We start from the raw sequence: 18,250 nt of genomic DNA, 5'->3' as shown, positions 1-18,250 counted from the left end.
TTAATTATTTCTCGCTTCAAATGTCACCAGAAAAAAGTTTTCACGCACCTTTCAAGAAATAATGTTTCACTCTTCTTAGAACTATTTAAAGACCGATCAGACCATTTACATACTCTGAATCACTGCGCGAATATCCATGACAACCACGAATTATCACATATCCGTACGCAATTATTTTCACTAAGCACAAAAGAGTTCCAGCAAAAAAATACATTTTTACCTAACTTTGTTTAACTGAGGTGGGAGAAAAAGCATCTACCATAGCCGCTCGTGTAAGATAGGTTCATCCCGACCCTCGCGCAGGATGTTTTGCGGAAACTCGGTAAACTTCGTTTCCGCAAAACAATGCTTTTTTTCTCCCACCTCAGTTAAACAAAATTAAGTTAAGTTAATCATATACAGTGATTAACCATTTTTTCTAGCACTGGTAAACCTCGTTTCCGCAAAACACCCTACGCTCGGGTCGGAATGAACCTATCTTACATTCTCGGCCATGGAAGATACTTATATTCTTGCATACCGGATGTTTGTTTCCGGACATGTGACCAGTGCTAGAAAAATGGTTAGTCACTGTTTATGATTGTTATTTATACCATAAACACAAATATCCAGCCAATGTCAGTATCCACTTATATCCTATGACAACGCCCCTTGGGTATGTTGCAGGTTGCAGCCGCTTCTAACTGAGGTCAAGGCTGACCGGCGGACTGTTGCTATGGGCAGCCTGGACTACATTCAGTTAGACACGATGGAGTATAAGTTTTACAAAGACTACATGACGCGCTATGGATTCGATTGGCGACTCGTGTTCTTCGAGACGTTCTTCCGCGCTGACCAGGTCGGTCCGCGTCCAGAATCCACACGGCCGTACGTACGTTCTACCAAAATAGTCGGGAAACTTTTCGAAATCCGTATCTTGATAGTATAAAAATTATGTAGAATATGTTGCTAGCACGCGTTGGTATAAGACGCTTTGATACCAAGATGTGCGATATCAGGCTCCACGGCTCTCTTGTTCTTTTAAACGCATTTTGCCAACAGTCTAGAAACTTTTGCAATATCATTTTTCTCACCGCGAGACTAAATTTTGGTTTCCATGGCTAAAAGCAGAAGCTTCTTTTCTTCACGGATCTCAAAAAAATGTATGTTGTGCGCGCGCGCCTAATCTGCCTTAATTGAAAATGTAATCAAATCTGTAGGGAGTTTCCTGACATTTCTACACTTCTTCATATAAATGTTCACTTTAATCCATTAGAAATCAATGACATTTTAAAACCATATACAACATTATGTACTATACATAACAAATATTGATTGTGATCTGAGTCCTAGTTTCTCATTTTAACTGTCTGCACCTACGTGCTGCTCCCGTTCATGTATGTGATGTACAGCGTGTACGTTCAGAGGGACAGTAATGGTGGGGGCAGCCTACGCTATAGACCGGAAATACTTCGGAGAGATGGGGACGTACGACGAGGGTATGCGGGTGTGGGGCGGCGAGAATCTTGAGATGGCCTGGCGGGTGAGTTGCTGCAGACATGCTTGTTTTGTTCACTTAATATAGTCCCGACTCCATAACGTATTGTTTTGCTGACCACCTACTTTGTAATTTGAATGTTGAAATGATACACATCCGAAGATCTAAGTCTAGTATGCACTGTATATAGAATATAAAATACAAGCGTGTACCCTGCTCCCCACAGATCTGGCTTTGTGGTGGCCGGCTGGTGCACGCACCCTGCTCGCACATCGGTCACGTGGCACGCTCGCAGCCGTACACGTTCCCAGGCGGTCGGGAGGCGGTGGAGCAGTACAACTACAAGCGGGCTGTTGAGGTTTGGATGGAGGACGAGCACAAGGAGCTCATCTATAACACATTCCCACACATGAAGGTAGCTGAAACACAGCCCAACCCGACCCATCCCAGTTAAGATAAAGGTTACCTACCTCCCCAAATATAAAGCTATCTCTGAGTACAAGTTTGGACATTGCAAGAAGTGTGCATATTTTTCGTACACTGATATGAAACCTCGGTAACCACACATTCATAAAGCATTCCATCAAGCGTTATCAAGGTGGTCAGGGACATGAAGGAAGTAGATACAGTATGACTAGTGTTCCTCATTGAACGAATAATTGCTCCTTTTGACTAAGTTTACTTGCAAAATACATCAGAATTAGCGCATATATGTATATCCTGGCAGAAGATGGACGTAGGTGACCTGTCCGAGCGGCTTGCGCTCAAAAGGCGGCTCCAATGCCGTCCATTCTCCTGGTTTATGGAGAATATCTGGCCGGAACTATTCGTCCTCAACAGGAACGTCACCGCATGGGGATCCGTAAGCACACAATAGCATTCTTCCCTCCTTCATAACGGTTGTTTCGTTTTATTGTATCGTAATGAAACACTGTGATCTTAGTAAACGACCTTTCGGAATGTTCTGGGATCTGCGTCTTATATCGCATCGTAACATGCTGATTCAATGGTGTAAAGATTGATGTTAGTAGTACACAATAAAATGACAGCCAGGCACTTTAATCAATAATGAACCAGAGCCAATTGATCATATATATTTATGTATTCATGTCGTCTGTCCATGCTAAACTTCAATTTCAATTGCTTTATCAGTTTTGCATTTCTTACGATTTTGTGTGTAAAATAACCCTGTTTACGAGTCGACGAAACTATTCTACTTTGTTTACCAAGATTGTCTTCTTTTCTAGGCTAGGAATCTGAATACAAATAAGTGTTTAGACAATCACAACTATTTGTTCCAAGCAGATGAGCCACTATTTGCTGATAACTGCCACTACCAATTCGCCGCTCAGGTAAACTATATAATTGGTATTACCTGTGGACAGTCAAGCTGGGATTGGCTTCTCATTACTTGCAAGAAGTAATATGATTATTAGATAATTAGCCAAGACAAAAACAACGGTTAACTGTTTAAGAAAAATGTGAAAATTGGTTTTCTCGTTGTTAACCATGTCCTCGTTATCCTGCTTACACGTCCTCACCCCCCCCCCCCACACACACACTCTTTTACAGGGCTTCTCACTGACGACAGGGCGGCGGCTGAGGACGTCCTTGCAGTGCGTGGTGGTGAAGGGCAGCGTGTCGGGGACCAGACCGAGACTGGAAGACTGCATCATTGGGCCGCAGGGCGACACATGGACCCATCAACAGGTACGGCGCACTTCCACCTTCATTTGCCTCAAGTGTGTATGGCTTGTTGATGAAAACGTATGCTTGTGTTTTCAACAATGTGTGCCGTTCTAGGCATAACACAGTGAATAAACAGACAAGCTGTAAAGAAAATATAATGAAGGTTTCATTTATATAATTTTCGAAAGGCACGCACGTGTAATACCAATATCATGGTTTGCTGTATATTAAGATGTCAAGTGATAGAATGTTTCTTTTTAGCTCGACTATTCGAAGAATAAGGAGGCATACTACTCACCCCGGCGTCTGCGTCTGTGTCGGCGTCGAGTAACAGTTTTAGGGCAAATTGGAACTTCACTTATAACTCCAATAGTCTTCATTCAATTCAGTTCATACTTTACACAGTCGTTCAGGACCATCACACAATGAGGTTAAATAACTCCATATTATCCTAAATACAAATTATGACCCGAGATTGACTTAAGAACCTTGTATGGGATTGTGCTTGGGGCCACTAGGGTCATGGTCAAGGTCATTGTTACTAAAAGTAGAACAATGGTTGGAACTGAATAACTTAAGTTAGGGTTGACATATTGCAACCAAACTTGGTATGTAGGAACATTATGGAGAGCATCAATGGGATTGCATTTGGGGCTCCTATGGTCAAGGTCAAAGTCACTGTTACTAAAAAAAGATAAAAAACAGTTGAAACTGAATCTCACAACGAAGGCTGAAGTTCTTCTGTCAATCATTGAACACCTGGTTCCGTGGCATTGCTGCTATACTTGTTTACTTTTTAATTTGATTTTAATTGCTTTTGACAGGCACATATTACATAAAATTATACTATTTATTTCTAAGACAAAGCTGCATATAGTCGAGCGCGCTTTCCTAAGACAGCTCTTGTTAGTTTAATGATCACTATATAATATAACTTTCTATATTATGATGATAATATTTTATATGATAGTTTTATAACTATGTAAATGAAATATATCTTTTGTAAAGGTTTAGCTCCTAATAATGGAGGAAATTAGATACATTTCTGCTACTTTAACAAATGCGTAAGTGATGACATTTAAACTGTCGAGAAAGTGAAAATCAATTGCCTCAATCTGACTTAAGTGCACGATTGATTATACGTAGGGTTATGGCAAATAGTATATCAGGATATGAGTCTATATTAGATTACCGACTGCCTTAGTTTCTAACCACATTTTTTATGCAGGAAATCAATGCTTAATGAATTGATATTCATTATAAAATATAAATAGTATGTTACCGCTCTCGAGGCTAGGATTATTACTAAGTATTAAAGATTAATCAGATTGAATTCGGCTGCTTTTTTAGTTTTTAAATGCTACTGCAGTTTGTAACGCGTTGAAATTGCTACAACTCAGAAGTGCCAAATGCGTAACTGAGTTTTTAACTTGCGCCCCTCCCTCAGAACCGAAATGTATTTGGTTTAAAGTGTTGGCAGCGATGTTAGGGGTACTCCCCAAAGAGATCTTTAACAATTTATGGTGCATTTTGGGCGTATTTTATTACTTTGTTTCTCCTTTATTGAAATAAAAGGTAAACTTGGCGATTCTAGGGGGAATGGGGCTAGTGCAATGAAAGGTAAATGCGTTTTCAACACATAACACAATTCTGTGGATTCAAAGATCGCCCGCCGTGTACACTTACAAATCAATCATTCTTTTATTAGGAATTTTAATCCAGTTAATGTTCATGGATAGTCGTTACCATTTATTCTAAATCCTGTGACCCGATATCATCTGTTCTTCAATATCCAATCCCATCGAGTTGTCTGTCTATTGGTCTCAATGACATTATCTCGTGGGCGAAACTGAGCAACGCGTGTATTCGAAACTATTGAAAAGGACGACTTTTTAAAACATATATTGGGCTAAACCAGTAATTTATTTCTAAAATTATGACTACAAAAATCCATCAATTGTTCATACGCTTATGGCAGTAGCTTTTCAAAAGGCAGTTTCCCATGACTCTGTGTTCCCAAATGTCAATAAACTACTAGGCCGTTAACCGATTTACTGAATTCACTGCTAAGCTGGTTCATGGTATCTATAGTTTCGTATCTTGGTTATAGTGATTGTTTGTCGTCCATAAGTTTCAAGGCTGGTTCATGTTAACTAAACATTTGTTTATTGGTTTCAAGGCTGACTTATGATAACTAAAATATGTCCTTTGACGTCAAGGCTGGCTCATATGGACTAAAATATGTCCTTTGACTTCAAGGCTGGCTCATGTTAACTTCGCTTTTGCTTTTTAATTCGAGAGCATGCTGATGTTATGTTCACTTCTTTCCCTTAGTTTCAGACCTGGTGCAGGTTAACTACAGTTTCATCTCTTGGTAATCAGGGCTGGTGTTTATCACGTACCATACCGATTTGGTTTGATTGTGGTGTATTGAAAAGTGAGTTATGTCCCTTTATTACAGAGCGGATCGTTAAAGCATGACCCGACTGGCCTGTGTCTCGACCTTGACGATCAGGGACCCGTGATGAAGACGTGTAATGCCACCTCAATCACCCAGCTGTGGCAATTCAACACTTACGTTCATTAGCCACGCCCCCTCGGACAAACTGATACGAAACTGGTTGATAAACTATAAAACACTGCCTACGGTGATATTCAAAGGAGATATTTATTCAAACAAGCAGCATGTTATCCGAAGACATCTTGGAACTTTAAATACAGCAAAATGTTGTAACCCGACGTGCATACAAGTCAGACAATTTACGGGTTGTCACTATATGAGAAAAAAACGTTACCCATGTTCTTGCACAACTGGCCCCAATTTCTCGAAACCGTTTAGGCCTAACAGGATTAAGTACCTTATTTCAATTAGCCAAAATGTGCTTTCTTAAATTGAATTCCCATATACGAGAAATGGGCTATTGTGATTTTCATAAAGATTTCCCTATCTTATTATATAAAAAACTCTAAAAGTAGTAAATATTACGCAAATTATTGAAAATAAAAAATAGTGAGCTTAGCTTAATCCCGTTAAAATGGACTTTAGAAGTTTCGAGAAATTGGGGCCAGGCCCTTAAAAAGGCATCCATAGTAGCACACTTGCAAAATAAAGAGTTGTACATTTATGTATGTGCGAGAAATACATAGCAAGTTCAAACAAACCATAACACTTTATTACATGAATTCTATGGCCATGTCATCAAAAGTAATCGCAAAGGACAGCAAAATCAACAAGACCATAAACTTTGTTTTTACACGGTGGTGCTGATCATATAATGCATTGTTATATTGCATGCCACAGGAAGACATATCAGGGTGGGATCTTATGTTAACTAGAGAAATAGAGAAATTATTCTATGGAAAAAAACACAACATATTTCCTAGAAACAATGGCATCATAAAGTTTAATTTAAACACATTCCTGTCGTTATGAGGGCTTAGATCTTACGTGCAAATGCATTAATGGGACCGTAAATTCTCATCACTTTAATTGTTTGAAGATTAATCAATTTATTTTTTGTTTTAATGCTGATTTTATTTTATGATTGTCAGAGTTGCTAAGCAGTGAATATTTCGAGGAAAATGTGTTCAAAGAAAGCCCTTGAAAAACTGATTTAATTTTTTTCATTGGATTTACGTTACATTCACATGAACTGACGAATATTGTGTCAATGCATAGCATACCATACACGTAGGGATTACTTTAACCGACGTCGTCGTCCGCATCGTTTTCGATTTATAAATTTTGAACGACTTGTTGTAGAGTCTTCAACATTTTGGTCACTCTCAGTAGATGACCCCTATTGATTTGACCAGTTAGAGCAATGATGTGCGCCCTCGACAGTCGACACGTCCGATTCGCGGGATTCTAGTTGTATTTATATATGTTTGTTTTGTTGCAGAGTTGTCCATTTTTTTATTTATTTTTGTCTAGTAAATGTGGTAGGGTTCTTGTGGGGGACACCAAAGTTAGGTAACTAGTATTACAGATGCACTCTTACTCCCAAATAAGATTTACCACATTGTTTAAATATTCCCAAAAAAGGATGAAAAAAGGTCAAAAACAATGGTTCTTACGAAGGATACCGAGTTTAATTTAAAAGAAACGTGCATAAAACACAATATTTCGACCTTATGAGACTATAGTAAATAACAGTAACTCTTTAAACCTTCACCTATCATTTAATATTTTTACGTTTTCAGCTATTAAATACACGGTTATAATCTTGTTATCAGTAATCAATATTATCCATAAATGCATTCTTTAGTAGTTAAAATTATATCAGTCAAAATTTATGTTTGTTATACTTGTGTATGTTTTGATTTTGAATAAGAGTGTCACTCTAACTTTTCAAAGGTACAATCGTTGTATACATAAGCATTGTTTTGTTACAGAACCTTGACTTTGAACTGCGTCAGTTATGCGTTAAATAGAAGGCCGCGCATAAGTAGCTGATATGACTTTAATCCAGCTTCCAATTTTGTCATCTGGCAGGTGCTCGTGCTATATTTAAAACACATTTCCCGATATGGGCTGCTTATGTTTACTGGATAAACTCTGGTACGGAACTGTGGTTAATTGGTTGGTTTGTGGTCTGTGAGTGACAAGTGGGGGTTTTACCCGGAAAATTTGTTTCCCTTCACAACACAATTCCACAATATCGCTCAACATCGTGCCAACTAGAGTGACAATGGAAATAAAACTTTCAATAAAGCTTAGACTAAACATCTAAATATATCTACATACATCTAAAGTTCATGAGAAAAGCTTTACACCCATATCGGTCACCTCTCCATGTACAAGTTGTGATCGAGTTGGCTCGAAATAAAATTATGAATATTTTAGATTTTTTTTTTAATTTGAGTGCTTTATTCTTTACAGTTAATGCTTATTTATTATATTATGTCAGAAAAGTGTTTATATAAACATGTTAACGACATTAGACATTTCTGTCTGTTTGTTAATATAGTCGGCAGTGTTAAGACTGGACAAATATGTTTGCTTAGAAAAAAGTGAAATGTAAAATTGATGTAAGGAAAACCATTTGTAACATAACATTTTGAAGAATCATCAATCATAAACAAAGACAAAGCATCGCAATTAAACACGCCAAACGCCATTGCGTTGCCTGTTGTGAATATGTGATGATAACATGGAAACTACAGGGACAAACCCCAGGGCCAACTATTTAACGGACACCCTGTATAGAAGGTCAGGGTAAGGGCCTTGCAGACACTTATGATGTCCTGTGTTGGATATGTTCGTGTTGACCTTTCTGGTTTGGTGCCGTGCACTAGACTCGGGTTGATTAAACTTGGTTATAATTTGACAAAGCTTGGACAATATAATTGGTTCCTATTCTTTCTTTTAATATATCATTTATATTTTAAGAAAAAAGGTTATAAAAAATCCACAACCCGAGAACTGAACACTTCATGTCGAAGAACTTAGAATCTGATTACAAACTGTATAATGTTTGCAGCAGAATCCATCTGCATCTCTAAAGGGACGATGGGAGAAGATGATTGAACTTGGGAGAGGGACATGGTCAAGTTTTGAGCATCTGAGTTTCCACTATACTGGTAAGCCTTACATGAACCATATAGTACACGTATTGATGTTGTCCGAGCTTGTATTGGTTATTACTGTTTTCGACAATGTGTTTATGGTTGGACATTGTGTTTATGGTTGGACATTGTGTTTATGGTTGGACATTGTGTTTATGGTTGGACATTGTGTTTATGGTTGTTGGCGCTTAATGCAATTCAACTGAAATTACAAATACATGTATTGCTACAGAAGATAGCATGCCATTGTACTTTCATTTCAATAACAACTTAAACAACGAATCTTATGACAAACTTAGTTCTGAAATTAGTTTTATAATTTTGTATAATATATTTTTGCTTCAACACTTACATTGAACAGTAATTGTAGATTTTATTTTACGTAGAGTATAACACACATTGTTCACATAAATCCAAGCCAAATGGTTATACTACAAAGGGAACCGTCTTTGCACTTTCCTGGCACGTGTTTATTTACGACTCTTTTCTGTACATTTTGAGTTATCTGTCAGGTAAAAGTTGGCAAATAAGAAGTAGGATATAACTATTAGGCACTATTCCCGAAATAATAAAGTCATGAAGTGTCGTCTTTCGCAGGAAAATGTTACTAATTGATCAAACGTGTCTGGTTATTGAAGTAAACTATTATATTTACCGTTTTAATGTAAAATAGTTTTATACTGTCACATTTCCAAGTAATTGTTAGATAACATGAACTTATATCCTAAGAATGACCGGACTGAGCGAACGAGCCCTTCTTAATCATTAAGATTTTACTTCCGGTCATCTTTCTGACTTAAAATACAAGCCCATTGGCTACCACATTGCAAAGGAAAATCTGACACAGGGAGTGTGTATCGGATGAATGTCTGAAGGCGGACCTTTAAACACCCGCGTAAGTTAAAAATCTAAATGATTAAGCTTTGTTCTTAATGGTTGCCTATCTGCTATTTCATTTGCTGAAAATGTAGGTTGTAATCTAATACCTTTTTTTCATCGTAACTCTCTTCATATTAATTGATTGCATTGTATTGATTGATTGTCATGATTATGTAGTGTCTTAATTGATTGCCATGAATACAGTGCATTTATTGAGTTCTATGACTTAATTGATTGCCATGAATACAGTGTATTTATTGATTGCCATGACTACAGTGTACACATTGATTTCCATGACTTCCGTGTATTTATTGATTGCCATGAAACCAGTGTATTTATTGATTGCCATGAATACAGTGTATTTATTCAAAGTTTCAAAGTTTGTTTTGGCAAATTTATTGATTACCATGACTACAGTGTATTTATTGATTGCCATAATTTCAGAGCATTTATTGAGTTATATGACTAAATTGAATGCTATGACTACAGTGTATGTATTGATTGCCATGACTACAGTGTATTTATTGATTGCCATGACTACAGTATATTTATTCAAAGTTTCAAAGTCGTTTTGGCAAAATTATTGATTGTTATGACTACAGTGAAATAATTGATTGCTATGACGACAGTGTATTAATTGATTGCCATGGTTACAGTGTATTGTTTTATTGCCATGACTACACTGTATTAATTGATTGCCACGAATTCATTGTTTTAATTTATTGCCATGACTACACTGTATTAATTGATTGCTATGACTACATATTTATTTTAAGGTCCTTCAATGAATTTAGTAATTGCAAATTGTACGGCCACTTAACTTCATTGTGACCATATACTTCCATACAATTTAGTAAGCTTAGCCCTTTGTGATACTGAATTCCTAAAAGCTAAGGTCTTATATGCAATATTACATGAATATATCATCCATAGAAACTTTATTTTACTTCGGAATGTATGAAAATAGTATATAATCCATGCTTTTTTCACCGTGTAGGCCTATTGCATGTTTATGGGTTCATGTATGTGTTAGCATTGTTTGAAGTAGATTAAATCATAAAACGTGAAATCAACAGTCAATCTCCTTATAAATCGGATGAAACGGATTAGCTACCGTATTGTGCTAAAGGTTGTCCTGGAAAATGGACATACTTACCCAAAACCAAAAATGCTTAAAATAATAGATCAATATGAATGCGGTGGTGATACTGTGTTTGGAAGGCTATAACAACAGACGGTTTTATTTCGATATTTTCACTGAAAATAATGGAATGACAGAAATATGATCCAAGGTTATTACCCCAGAAACGAGAAGAAACTAGGGTGAGAAAAGAACGTTCAAATGTGTTTGGAAATTCTCATAATCTTTTTTTGTACTGTAATTTTTAATTGATATACATATGAAGCAAGTTGCTTGAAGTGGATCAATATACAGCGATAATATATATATCCAGTTTATCGTCTGCAAAATGACTCATCGTTAACTCAACTGTTTCTTTGAACAGGTGTGCACCCTCATACTATCATACTCTGCTATATCAAACCTGCGTTCATGTAGCTACACGTGCTTGCTTTAATCTAATTTAGTTTTATATCTGGTCCTTTTGAAAATTAATTACCTACAACATCCAAACTAACAAATTTGATGTGACTGGCATTTATTTTCCCGTTATCCTAGTTTTTTAACTATTTATTACTACCCTCCACATTGTTTTCTTTGTATTATCATATGTTTTGTTTTATTTATTGAATGTATTATTTGTATGTGTATGTGTTTGTTTTTGAGTGTATGTACACTTCTGTGATTGGCTGTATGATGAGAGACTATGTTGTCTTAATCAAAATAAACTTTTGTTCTGTTTTGTTCTTATTCAAAATAAACTTAATGTACTTATATACTTTAAACAACTGGCTTGCTATTGCCTTTAGTCAAATATATATATATATATCAGGTTTTGCCGGGGGTGTCGTTTCAGTAATCAGCACAAAGCCGGGGGTCTCGAGAGGCCTTGCGGTGCCTGCGAGTAATTAAAATCTGGAGAACGGCTCAATTAGCGATACATTAGCGCATCGATCGGGCCTCGGCTCGTGCCGCGGAATAAACCTCATTCCACAGAGCGATGCAATTTGTATATATTAAATGGCAGAAAGAAAAATATTACTTTTTCTCTCCTGGGAATGCCTGTGTGGAGGGGGTGTTATTTTTTGGTTCGTTTTTACTTCAAGAGCTGGAAACACTCACCAGAACGCAACAGGATGTTACATTGTATAGTGTTTTAACATTTACTTGTCACGAACCTATTAGTAGACGTTATCTCAGCGATACAGCTTCAAAACAAACCGCTTACATTTTAAGACAATTATTCAATAAAAATATCAAAATGAAAAGTATGACAGGTATCTTCGAGTTGAAAATTAAAACCAGGTTTTGGATGAAGCAATCTGGCATACCTTGAGTATTGCAATTAGTTATTCCCTGTTTCCAACCAAAACCCAGCCGTGAAGCAATTACCGCGAATCTGCCAGGCTGTTGTTTTATCAAATTATGGTTAATCATTAATAAAAGGTGGATATATACCTCTAACCTGTTATCATATGCCGATATCTATATCAACTTTACCACTTAATAGTGTTGCTACTGTAGAAGAATGGCTCATAAAGAACTGAAATGCTATTGTCGTCCGGAACGTATGCTAAGAATAACTGAGTATTTTTCTGAACTGAAAACAAACATACTCATGAACAAACGGCTTGTTTCTCCATTCAATATGTGATCTGTAAAAATGTCGATTGTGAGCAGGCAGTCATGCAAACATACCAGCCCTTTCATCTTCCATTGTGTAGCATCAATCAATTTCAATTATTGAATGGAAAGGGAGGACACGGTTGTTTTAAAATCATTACGCATTTAAGCCATTGTTATCTTCTTTACGCAGCTCGATAAAAGAGCCACACACACCAGTTTTAAACTGCAGGTTATACGCTTCACTGGTATACATAATATCAACGGACATTTGATTCCAGGTATGACGCTAATGTCAATTGTAGAAGTGCTCATCCGGAAAAAAACCCTATTATAATTGTTTTTTATTATTTGCAAAATGTACATGCGATCCGTCGGTGTTTGGAAAAGATAAACAACGAAAGTAACACTCACCTTAGTGTATATATCTGCCATGGTTAACTCCGTTTCTAAGACCATAAGGATAATTCCAAACATTCCGAACACCAGACAGTAGTCTGAAACTTTCTTTCTTTTCTCGTATAATTGTTTCCGACGACCGAGTCTGTAGCCGACGTTTGGTTTTTGACGTAAGTGTTTTGACATTCTGTCCGAGGAGAACTCCCCACCACCAACTAATGCCATCCCCGCGTCCTCCGACGTGTAGCTCATTTTACTCGATGTGGGTAACGACTGCATTGATGTTGGCTTTTGCAACTGTTTGAACGACCCTATGGCTCCGTTGACCCGCATAATATCCGCCCCGATGTCGGACATAGGGTTCTTTCTTTCCTCCTTCCGCTTCTCATCGCGATCGTCGTTGTGCGTTAGCCTTACGGAATCGTTCTCGTCGTCCGAACTGATCTGAGTCTGTATAATTGTGTGTGCTAATCCTCCACCGGCCGCTGTCCGAGGGTCCATTTGCAAGCGCGGAAAACTCGTCGCCTGATACATATTCCCGTCCGTCATATTAGAAAGACTGAAAATATTATTTCCCAATTTACGAGAATCAAGAGGGCCATCACTTTCGTTTAAATTGTATAATTCAATATCCGGTGACGTATAGGCACGATTTATTCGCCCATCTATCACCGGGCTCGGATTCGATGACGATTTAAGGGGTTTACTTGTCAACGCCTTTGAATTATTCCTACTGTGAAAGTCCATATCGACATTTTGAACGTTTTCTTTTTCCACCACTTGCGTATCATTACAGCTGTATCCAGACACTCGCCTGCTCTCCGATATGGCAGCAGCCAGAAGCCGCTCTGTGGAGTCGATACGCTTGTTTTCTGAGGCTGGTACCACGCTCACAACGGACATTACTGTGATTACCTCCCTTAAATCAATATTTACAGTTTCTTAAATATAGAAGCGCCATATGTCACACACATGTGGACAGTTATATCGTTTCTATAGAGACATTTATATAAAATATCATGTTGAATTACCTTGACTACCAGGTTCATCACTATCACAGTTTCAATATGACTATGCAAGGCACTGTATATCTGTATATCTGTTTATCCTATCATAAGGTAATGTTGAGATATTAATTTTGTTCACAGCTGTTTCATATGTATTTGGTGTGCATAATAACTGTGCTTTTTACACATGATGATTAAAATGACATTTTCATTCATACAAAGAGACGTGCCTTTTCAGACGTGTATTTTGCTGTCTACATTAGATGCAACAAAACAACATTCCCAGCAGGACAATTTCAATGAAATAAATCCATTTAGTAGTGTTTTTTTTTTGCAATTCCTCTATTTGATGCAAGAGTAGCCTCAGTTTTCCTTTACCTCTTTAATGTCTCTTTCAAAGTATTATTTACCACTCCTGAGAGCTGATTGAAGACATCTTCAGTGAAATCCTGAAACATAGAAGCAATTAAAGTTAATGCAAGATCGTTCGTTACTGTCATATGTGATTTAAGTGATTTGAATCCAAATAAAGTGCCTATGTATGCTCAGATAAAGTAAAACTAATTTGGGAAAGAAATTTGAAATTAGTGAAAACATCCTTCAAGTTAAAAGCAGAATTTCCACATGACAGAAACTGTGTTACCGTGTTGCGTGCAGCACTCAACAATTTGTCTTTGTTGTTTTAATTTAAGACAACAGTTAACAAAAACGTGGAATCCGTCAATTAAGGACTGGTACAAATAACAAATGTGTTGGGAAGGTTTTTTATTAGAAAAGGCTATTTAGCTTTTGTTTCCATGTATAACTCGGTAACAAGCTTCACGTAAAAGGATTTGTTTTCAGGAAAACTCGAGACTAGTCAGAAACTTCTAATGCTAAGCTGTTTTGTTTATATTTTTTAAATTTAGATTTTCCGCGATGGAGTTAATAAGGAAGAGCTAAGATATATTGATGTTCAAAATGTCGATGAAATAATAGACATCCTTAGAGCAAGTTATGATTTCCAGCTTGTTATGGAGTTTTTATTATTAACAAACGTTCGAATGATGCCAGATTGTCGTACTAAATAAAACCAGCCTAAGCCGTAAACCTTTTTATTGCGAATATTAGTGCATGTTACCAGTTGCCAGGAAAACTACTATATATCTACCTTGTAAAAGAAGATTTTATTATGCAAACAAGTCTGACAAGATCATAAGCAGAGCAGAGTAAAACAACACAGCAAAATAATACAGCAAAATGTCATCCGCTATCATACTCTTACAAAATATTTTAAAATAACAACACGAGACTTACTTTATCAAATGTGTAAGCTTGTTAAGCAATAATGGCTTCTATAAATAAAAAAAAAAACAGCAGGTTCATTTTTAAAGGAAGAATTTCAGGTCGTACGGGAGAGACTGGCCTACACACATATAGGGAAAAGCACGTCAGCCAGCTACTAAGGGCGTTTTTGTTCACACCAGACCAGTTTTGGTTTCAATGGTTTCAGCAGTTACGAAACCGGTTTTGGTAGTTTTGCTTGAAGTAACAAGTGCATGGTTTTGTGTACATTTTCAACAACATGGCGGAGCTACTGTAGCTACTGAGTTACACAATTACTATTACGCCATGTTGTTTTCGAGGTAAACTAGTTTTCGGATGGAACGAACCGATGAAACCGCCTCCGGTAGGGGTTTCGATAGTTTCAAAAACCAGTTTCGATTTTCGTTAAAAAACGATTAAAACTGGTTTTGGTTTTATTTGAAACTGTTACAAGAAATACACAGTTTGTGAAACCGATATAAAACCGAAACGAGTTTATTACCAACAAAAACGCCTTAAGTGGCGTCTTATTTCAAAAGCCATGGTATCAGAAGTGGCAAGACGTTTTTTTTTATTTCAACTGAACTTTCACTGTTAATTAATTGCATAAATTTGAGAAATAAATTTTAGTATTTCCTACTCCTTGATTTAAAGATGGTTCGCAAAATCAAAGAACACTGTATTTGACATTACAGAATTTTAAAAAGTTTAAATCAGAATGAATGCTCTTGAATGGTTTTATTGTGATGTCAATGGAAACGAAAAGCATATCGATAAAAGCTCGAAAGACACAATAATATGAGACACACATTGCATGCATTCTAAAATATACTTTATAATATTGGACGGTCTTAGTTTTCACTGTGCGTCTCCAGTGAATTGACAGTTTGATCCATGTGATATCATTTTCAACAAAATCACATAAGTGATAATTTTCATTTTGACAGTTTAATTATTATATAAACCACTCTCGAGTGCCTAGGCCGGCACAATTACAGTAGACCAGGGGATCGGTCAACAAGTTAATATTAAAAGAGGAACAAACACTTAAAGACCACATAAAGCCCCCGTGAGCTTTATGCGGCATGAGTGAGCTTTATGCGATCTTACAAAGCGCAAAAAAGTTGAATTAAAAAATGTCACTAGTGTATCAGGATTAACAGCGTCTTCAAAAGAATTAATGAATATGTTTCTTATTCTTATTTTTCTTTTTAGTTTTAAATGAGAATTCAATATAACGTCCATTCGCAGTAGCCAATGACCTGTTTCACCAAATCTGGGTTTTGTTTAGCATATGTATATATGCTAAATATATAAGGTGATACAGTCTCGTGCTATTAGAGCTGAATTATTCAGAATTCCATTACATGAGGGAATAATGAATTGTAAATATTAACAGTTTTGGTCACGTGGTGTTTGGTCCGTTATTGTTATTGACATTCAAGTAATATTACATGAATGAATAGAAAATAACCGCGGCTTTATTATTTCATGAAGGCATGTTTGAGATTAATAGAACCACACTACTATATATGCATTAATACACTAAATATAGTTTTATAAATTAACTTTAATATGTACGTTTGTTGTTAATTTGTATTTGACTTTGATGCTTGCACCACTGAACAAGTTTGGTCATTATAAATAGCACGGTCAGTTATTTGTGATACCTTTTAAACGTTAGCATGACGAAATAGTGTCTAGCATAGTTGGCATAACACAGCCAGTTTATCTGCGAGTTATTTGCCTCTGGACGTAATTTTAATACAGGCCTGTGCCTTCAGCAGGGTAGTGGTCAATTGTTTGGCTCCCTGATTCTCCCTGTAGTTTCATTGTATTATCGATAGGGGCTTCGTGGAATGAATTAGTTAAAGTGGGATTGTTCTGGTGCTTGGCCAGTTGCTAAAACGTTATGACAATGAAGGCGATTTATTGTGCTTATGCTTGAGCCACGACGATAAGATAAAAAAACATCATGCATTTTTTTATCAAAGCGATTTGTATGTAGAAATCCAACTTTGATAGTTCTAGAAAATATTTTTATATGTGTATTTGCTTAACTTATTCCATAGATTTTATTATTCAAAGAAGTTGTTTTTATATAAAGCATGATATGAGAATAACACTTTAGTGTTTGAATTTGTAATTCAATTTATTTGTAATGAACATGGAAATTGAATTTAACCATTATTGTCTGAAAATGTTTGCAGCCCAGAAAATACATACTTTCATTGTCTCTTCCAGAACCAACTCTGGTATTGAGTTAAAACGCAGTGTAATTGTATAAGACAGAACAAGAAATACTTCGCCATCATACACATTATTGAAAAGATGATTATATTAGGGATAATCTGTCAAAGGAATTGATCCATCACCGCAAAACCAACTGAACGAACTATTAGGGCATCGGTTCTTCGACATACAGATTTCAAATTGACAGTTAACGAGATAATGTTGACAGAAATAGCATTTTTTCAATGGCACATCGAATGTAATTCCAAACATGATGTCTCGTAAAGTTATAATTGCAGGCACAGATTAATATGATGTTCAAGCAAAACCAATTTAGAATAAAGCCATAGTGAATGATCGACCGTTAATAGCGAACCTGTGTTGTATTTCGAATCAATCTCCCCAGTGTCGGCCATCCTTTTGTGCCAGTCCCTCGGCATTGATGTGACTTCAATTAGGGCGCTCCGCTGCCTATATTATTTTACCAGAAATCATTACCAGCAAAAAGTGTCAGTCCTTCAGTTCGACCATTTACAAAATTGACTTGCGTATTTCTGAATGTATAGACATCTGAACTGTTTCCATAGTGTACAGTATTGATGTTTACAGGAAGCTCTTCAGTTTCATCCTTTTAATTGATTGTTATTCTTTATTGTAATAAAATGTCGAAAACTAATTGGATATACATAAATACATATTATAATTTTGATTTATGAATTTTAACAGACATGAACAAAGGGTCATACCTAAATGTCATTCATATGTTACCCTTTAGCCCATGCTAATCTCCATGAGGGCAAACAGGTGCTTCCAAACAGAAGAGGTAGCAGCGCCATACCATGACTCTTAAGCTTAAGTCCTGCTATAGGTACAAGCGGACAACGTACTTAGTAAATCTCAGGTGAACTACAGCAGGAGATGTTCTGTTGAAAAGTTGTTGTTTCTCTCACA

The 18,250-nt window shown here is 36.6% G+C and overlaps 2 protein-coding genes across 4 annotated transcripts in view; one reads left to right on the top strand and one right to left on the bottom strand.

Moving 5' to 3' along the window:
• LOC128229254 (polypeptide N-acetylgalactosaminyltransferase 13-like) overlaps nt 1-7,559 on the top strand; it is a 30,969-nt gene extending 23,410 nt beyond the window's left edge. For all 3 annotated transcript variants that reach the window (XM_052941037.1, XM_052941036.1, XM_052941038.1), the window contains exons 5-11: nt 667-867; nt 1,405-1,522; nt 1,704-1,892; nt 2,205-2,339; nt 2,725-2,829; nt 3,050-3,187; nt 5,628-7,559. In XM_052941037.1, coding sequence (XP_052796997.1) covers nt 667-867; nt 1,405-1,522; nt 1,704-1,892; nt 2,205-2,339; nt 2,725-2,829; nt 3,050-3,187; nt 5,628-5,753 — 1,012 coding nt within the window. In that variant the 3' untranslated portion in view covers nt 5,754-7,559. The remainder of the gene's footprint in view (nt 1-666; nt 868-1,404; nt 1,523-1,703; nt 1,893-2,204; nt 2,340-2,724; nt 2,830-3,049; nt 3,188-5,627) is intronic.
• A 4,212-nt stretch (nt 7,560-11,771) lies between these two features.
• LOC128226352 (uncharacterized) lies at nt 11,772-17,702 on the bottom strand. Its single transcript, XM_052936232.1, has 4 exons — nt 17,676-17,702; nt 14,141-14,211; nt 12,771-13,674; nt 11,772-11,795 (listed from the first exon to the last, which is right to left on the bottom strand). The coding sequence occupies exons 3-4, from the start codon at nt 13,656-13,658 to the stop codon at nt 11,772-11,774; spliced, it is 912 nt and encodes a 303-aa protein (XP_052792192.1). The 5' UTR covers nt 13,659-13,674; nt 14,141-14,211; nt 17,676-17,702.
• Between the last annotated feature and the right edge of the window lie 548 nt (nt 17,703-18,250).

The sequence above is a fragment of the Mya arenaria genome, chromosome 3 (assembly GCF_026914265.1).
Source record: "Mya arenaria isolate MELC-2E11 chromosome 3, ASM2691426v1".
NCBI lineage: Eukaryota > Metazoa > Mollusca > Bivalvia > Myida > Myidae > Mya > Mya arenaria.
The sequence above is the reverse complement of the archived record's forward strand: the minus strand, read 5'-3'. Positions and strand labels throughout refer to the sequence as shown.

Bases quoted from the DNA above. Each gene is read 5' to 3' on its own strand.
- LOC128226352 (XM_052936232.1), bottom strand. From the start codon at position 13,658: ATGTCCGTTGTGAGCGTGGTACCAGCCTCAGAAAACAAGCGTATCGAC. The intron at 11,796-12,770 runs GTGAGTGTTACT...CCCTCCACACAG, and splicing joins TGGCAGATATATACACTAAG to GCATTCCCAGGAGAGAAAAA.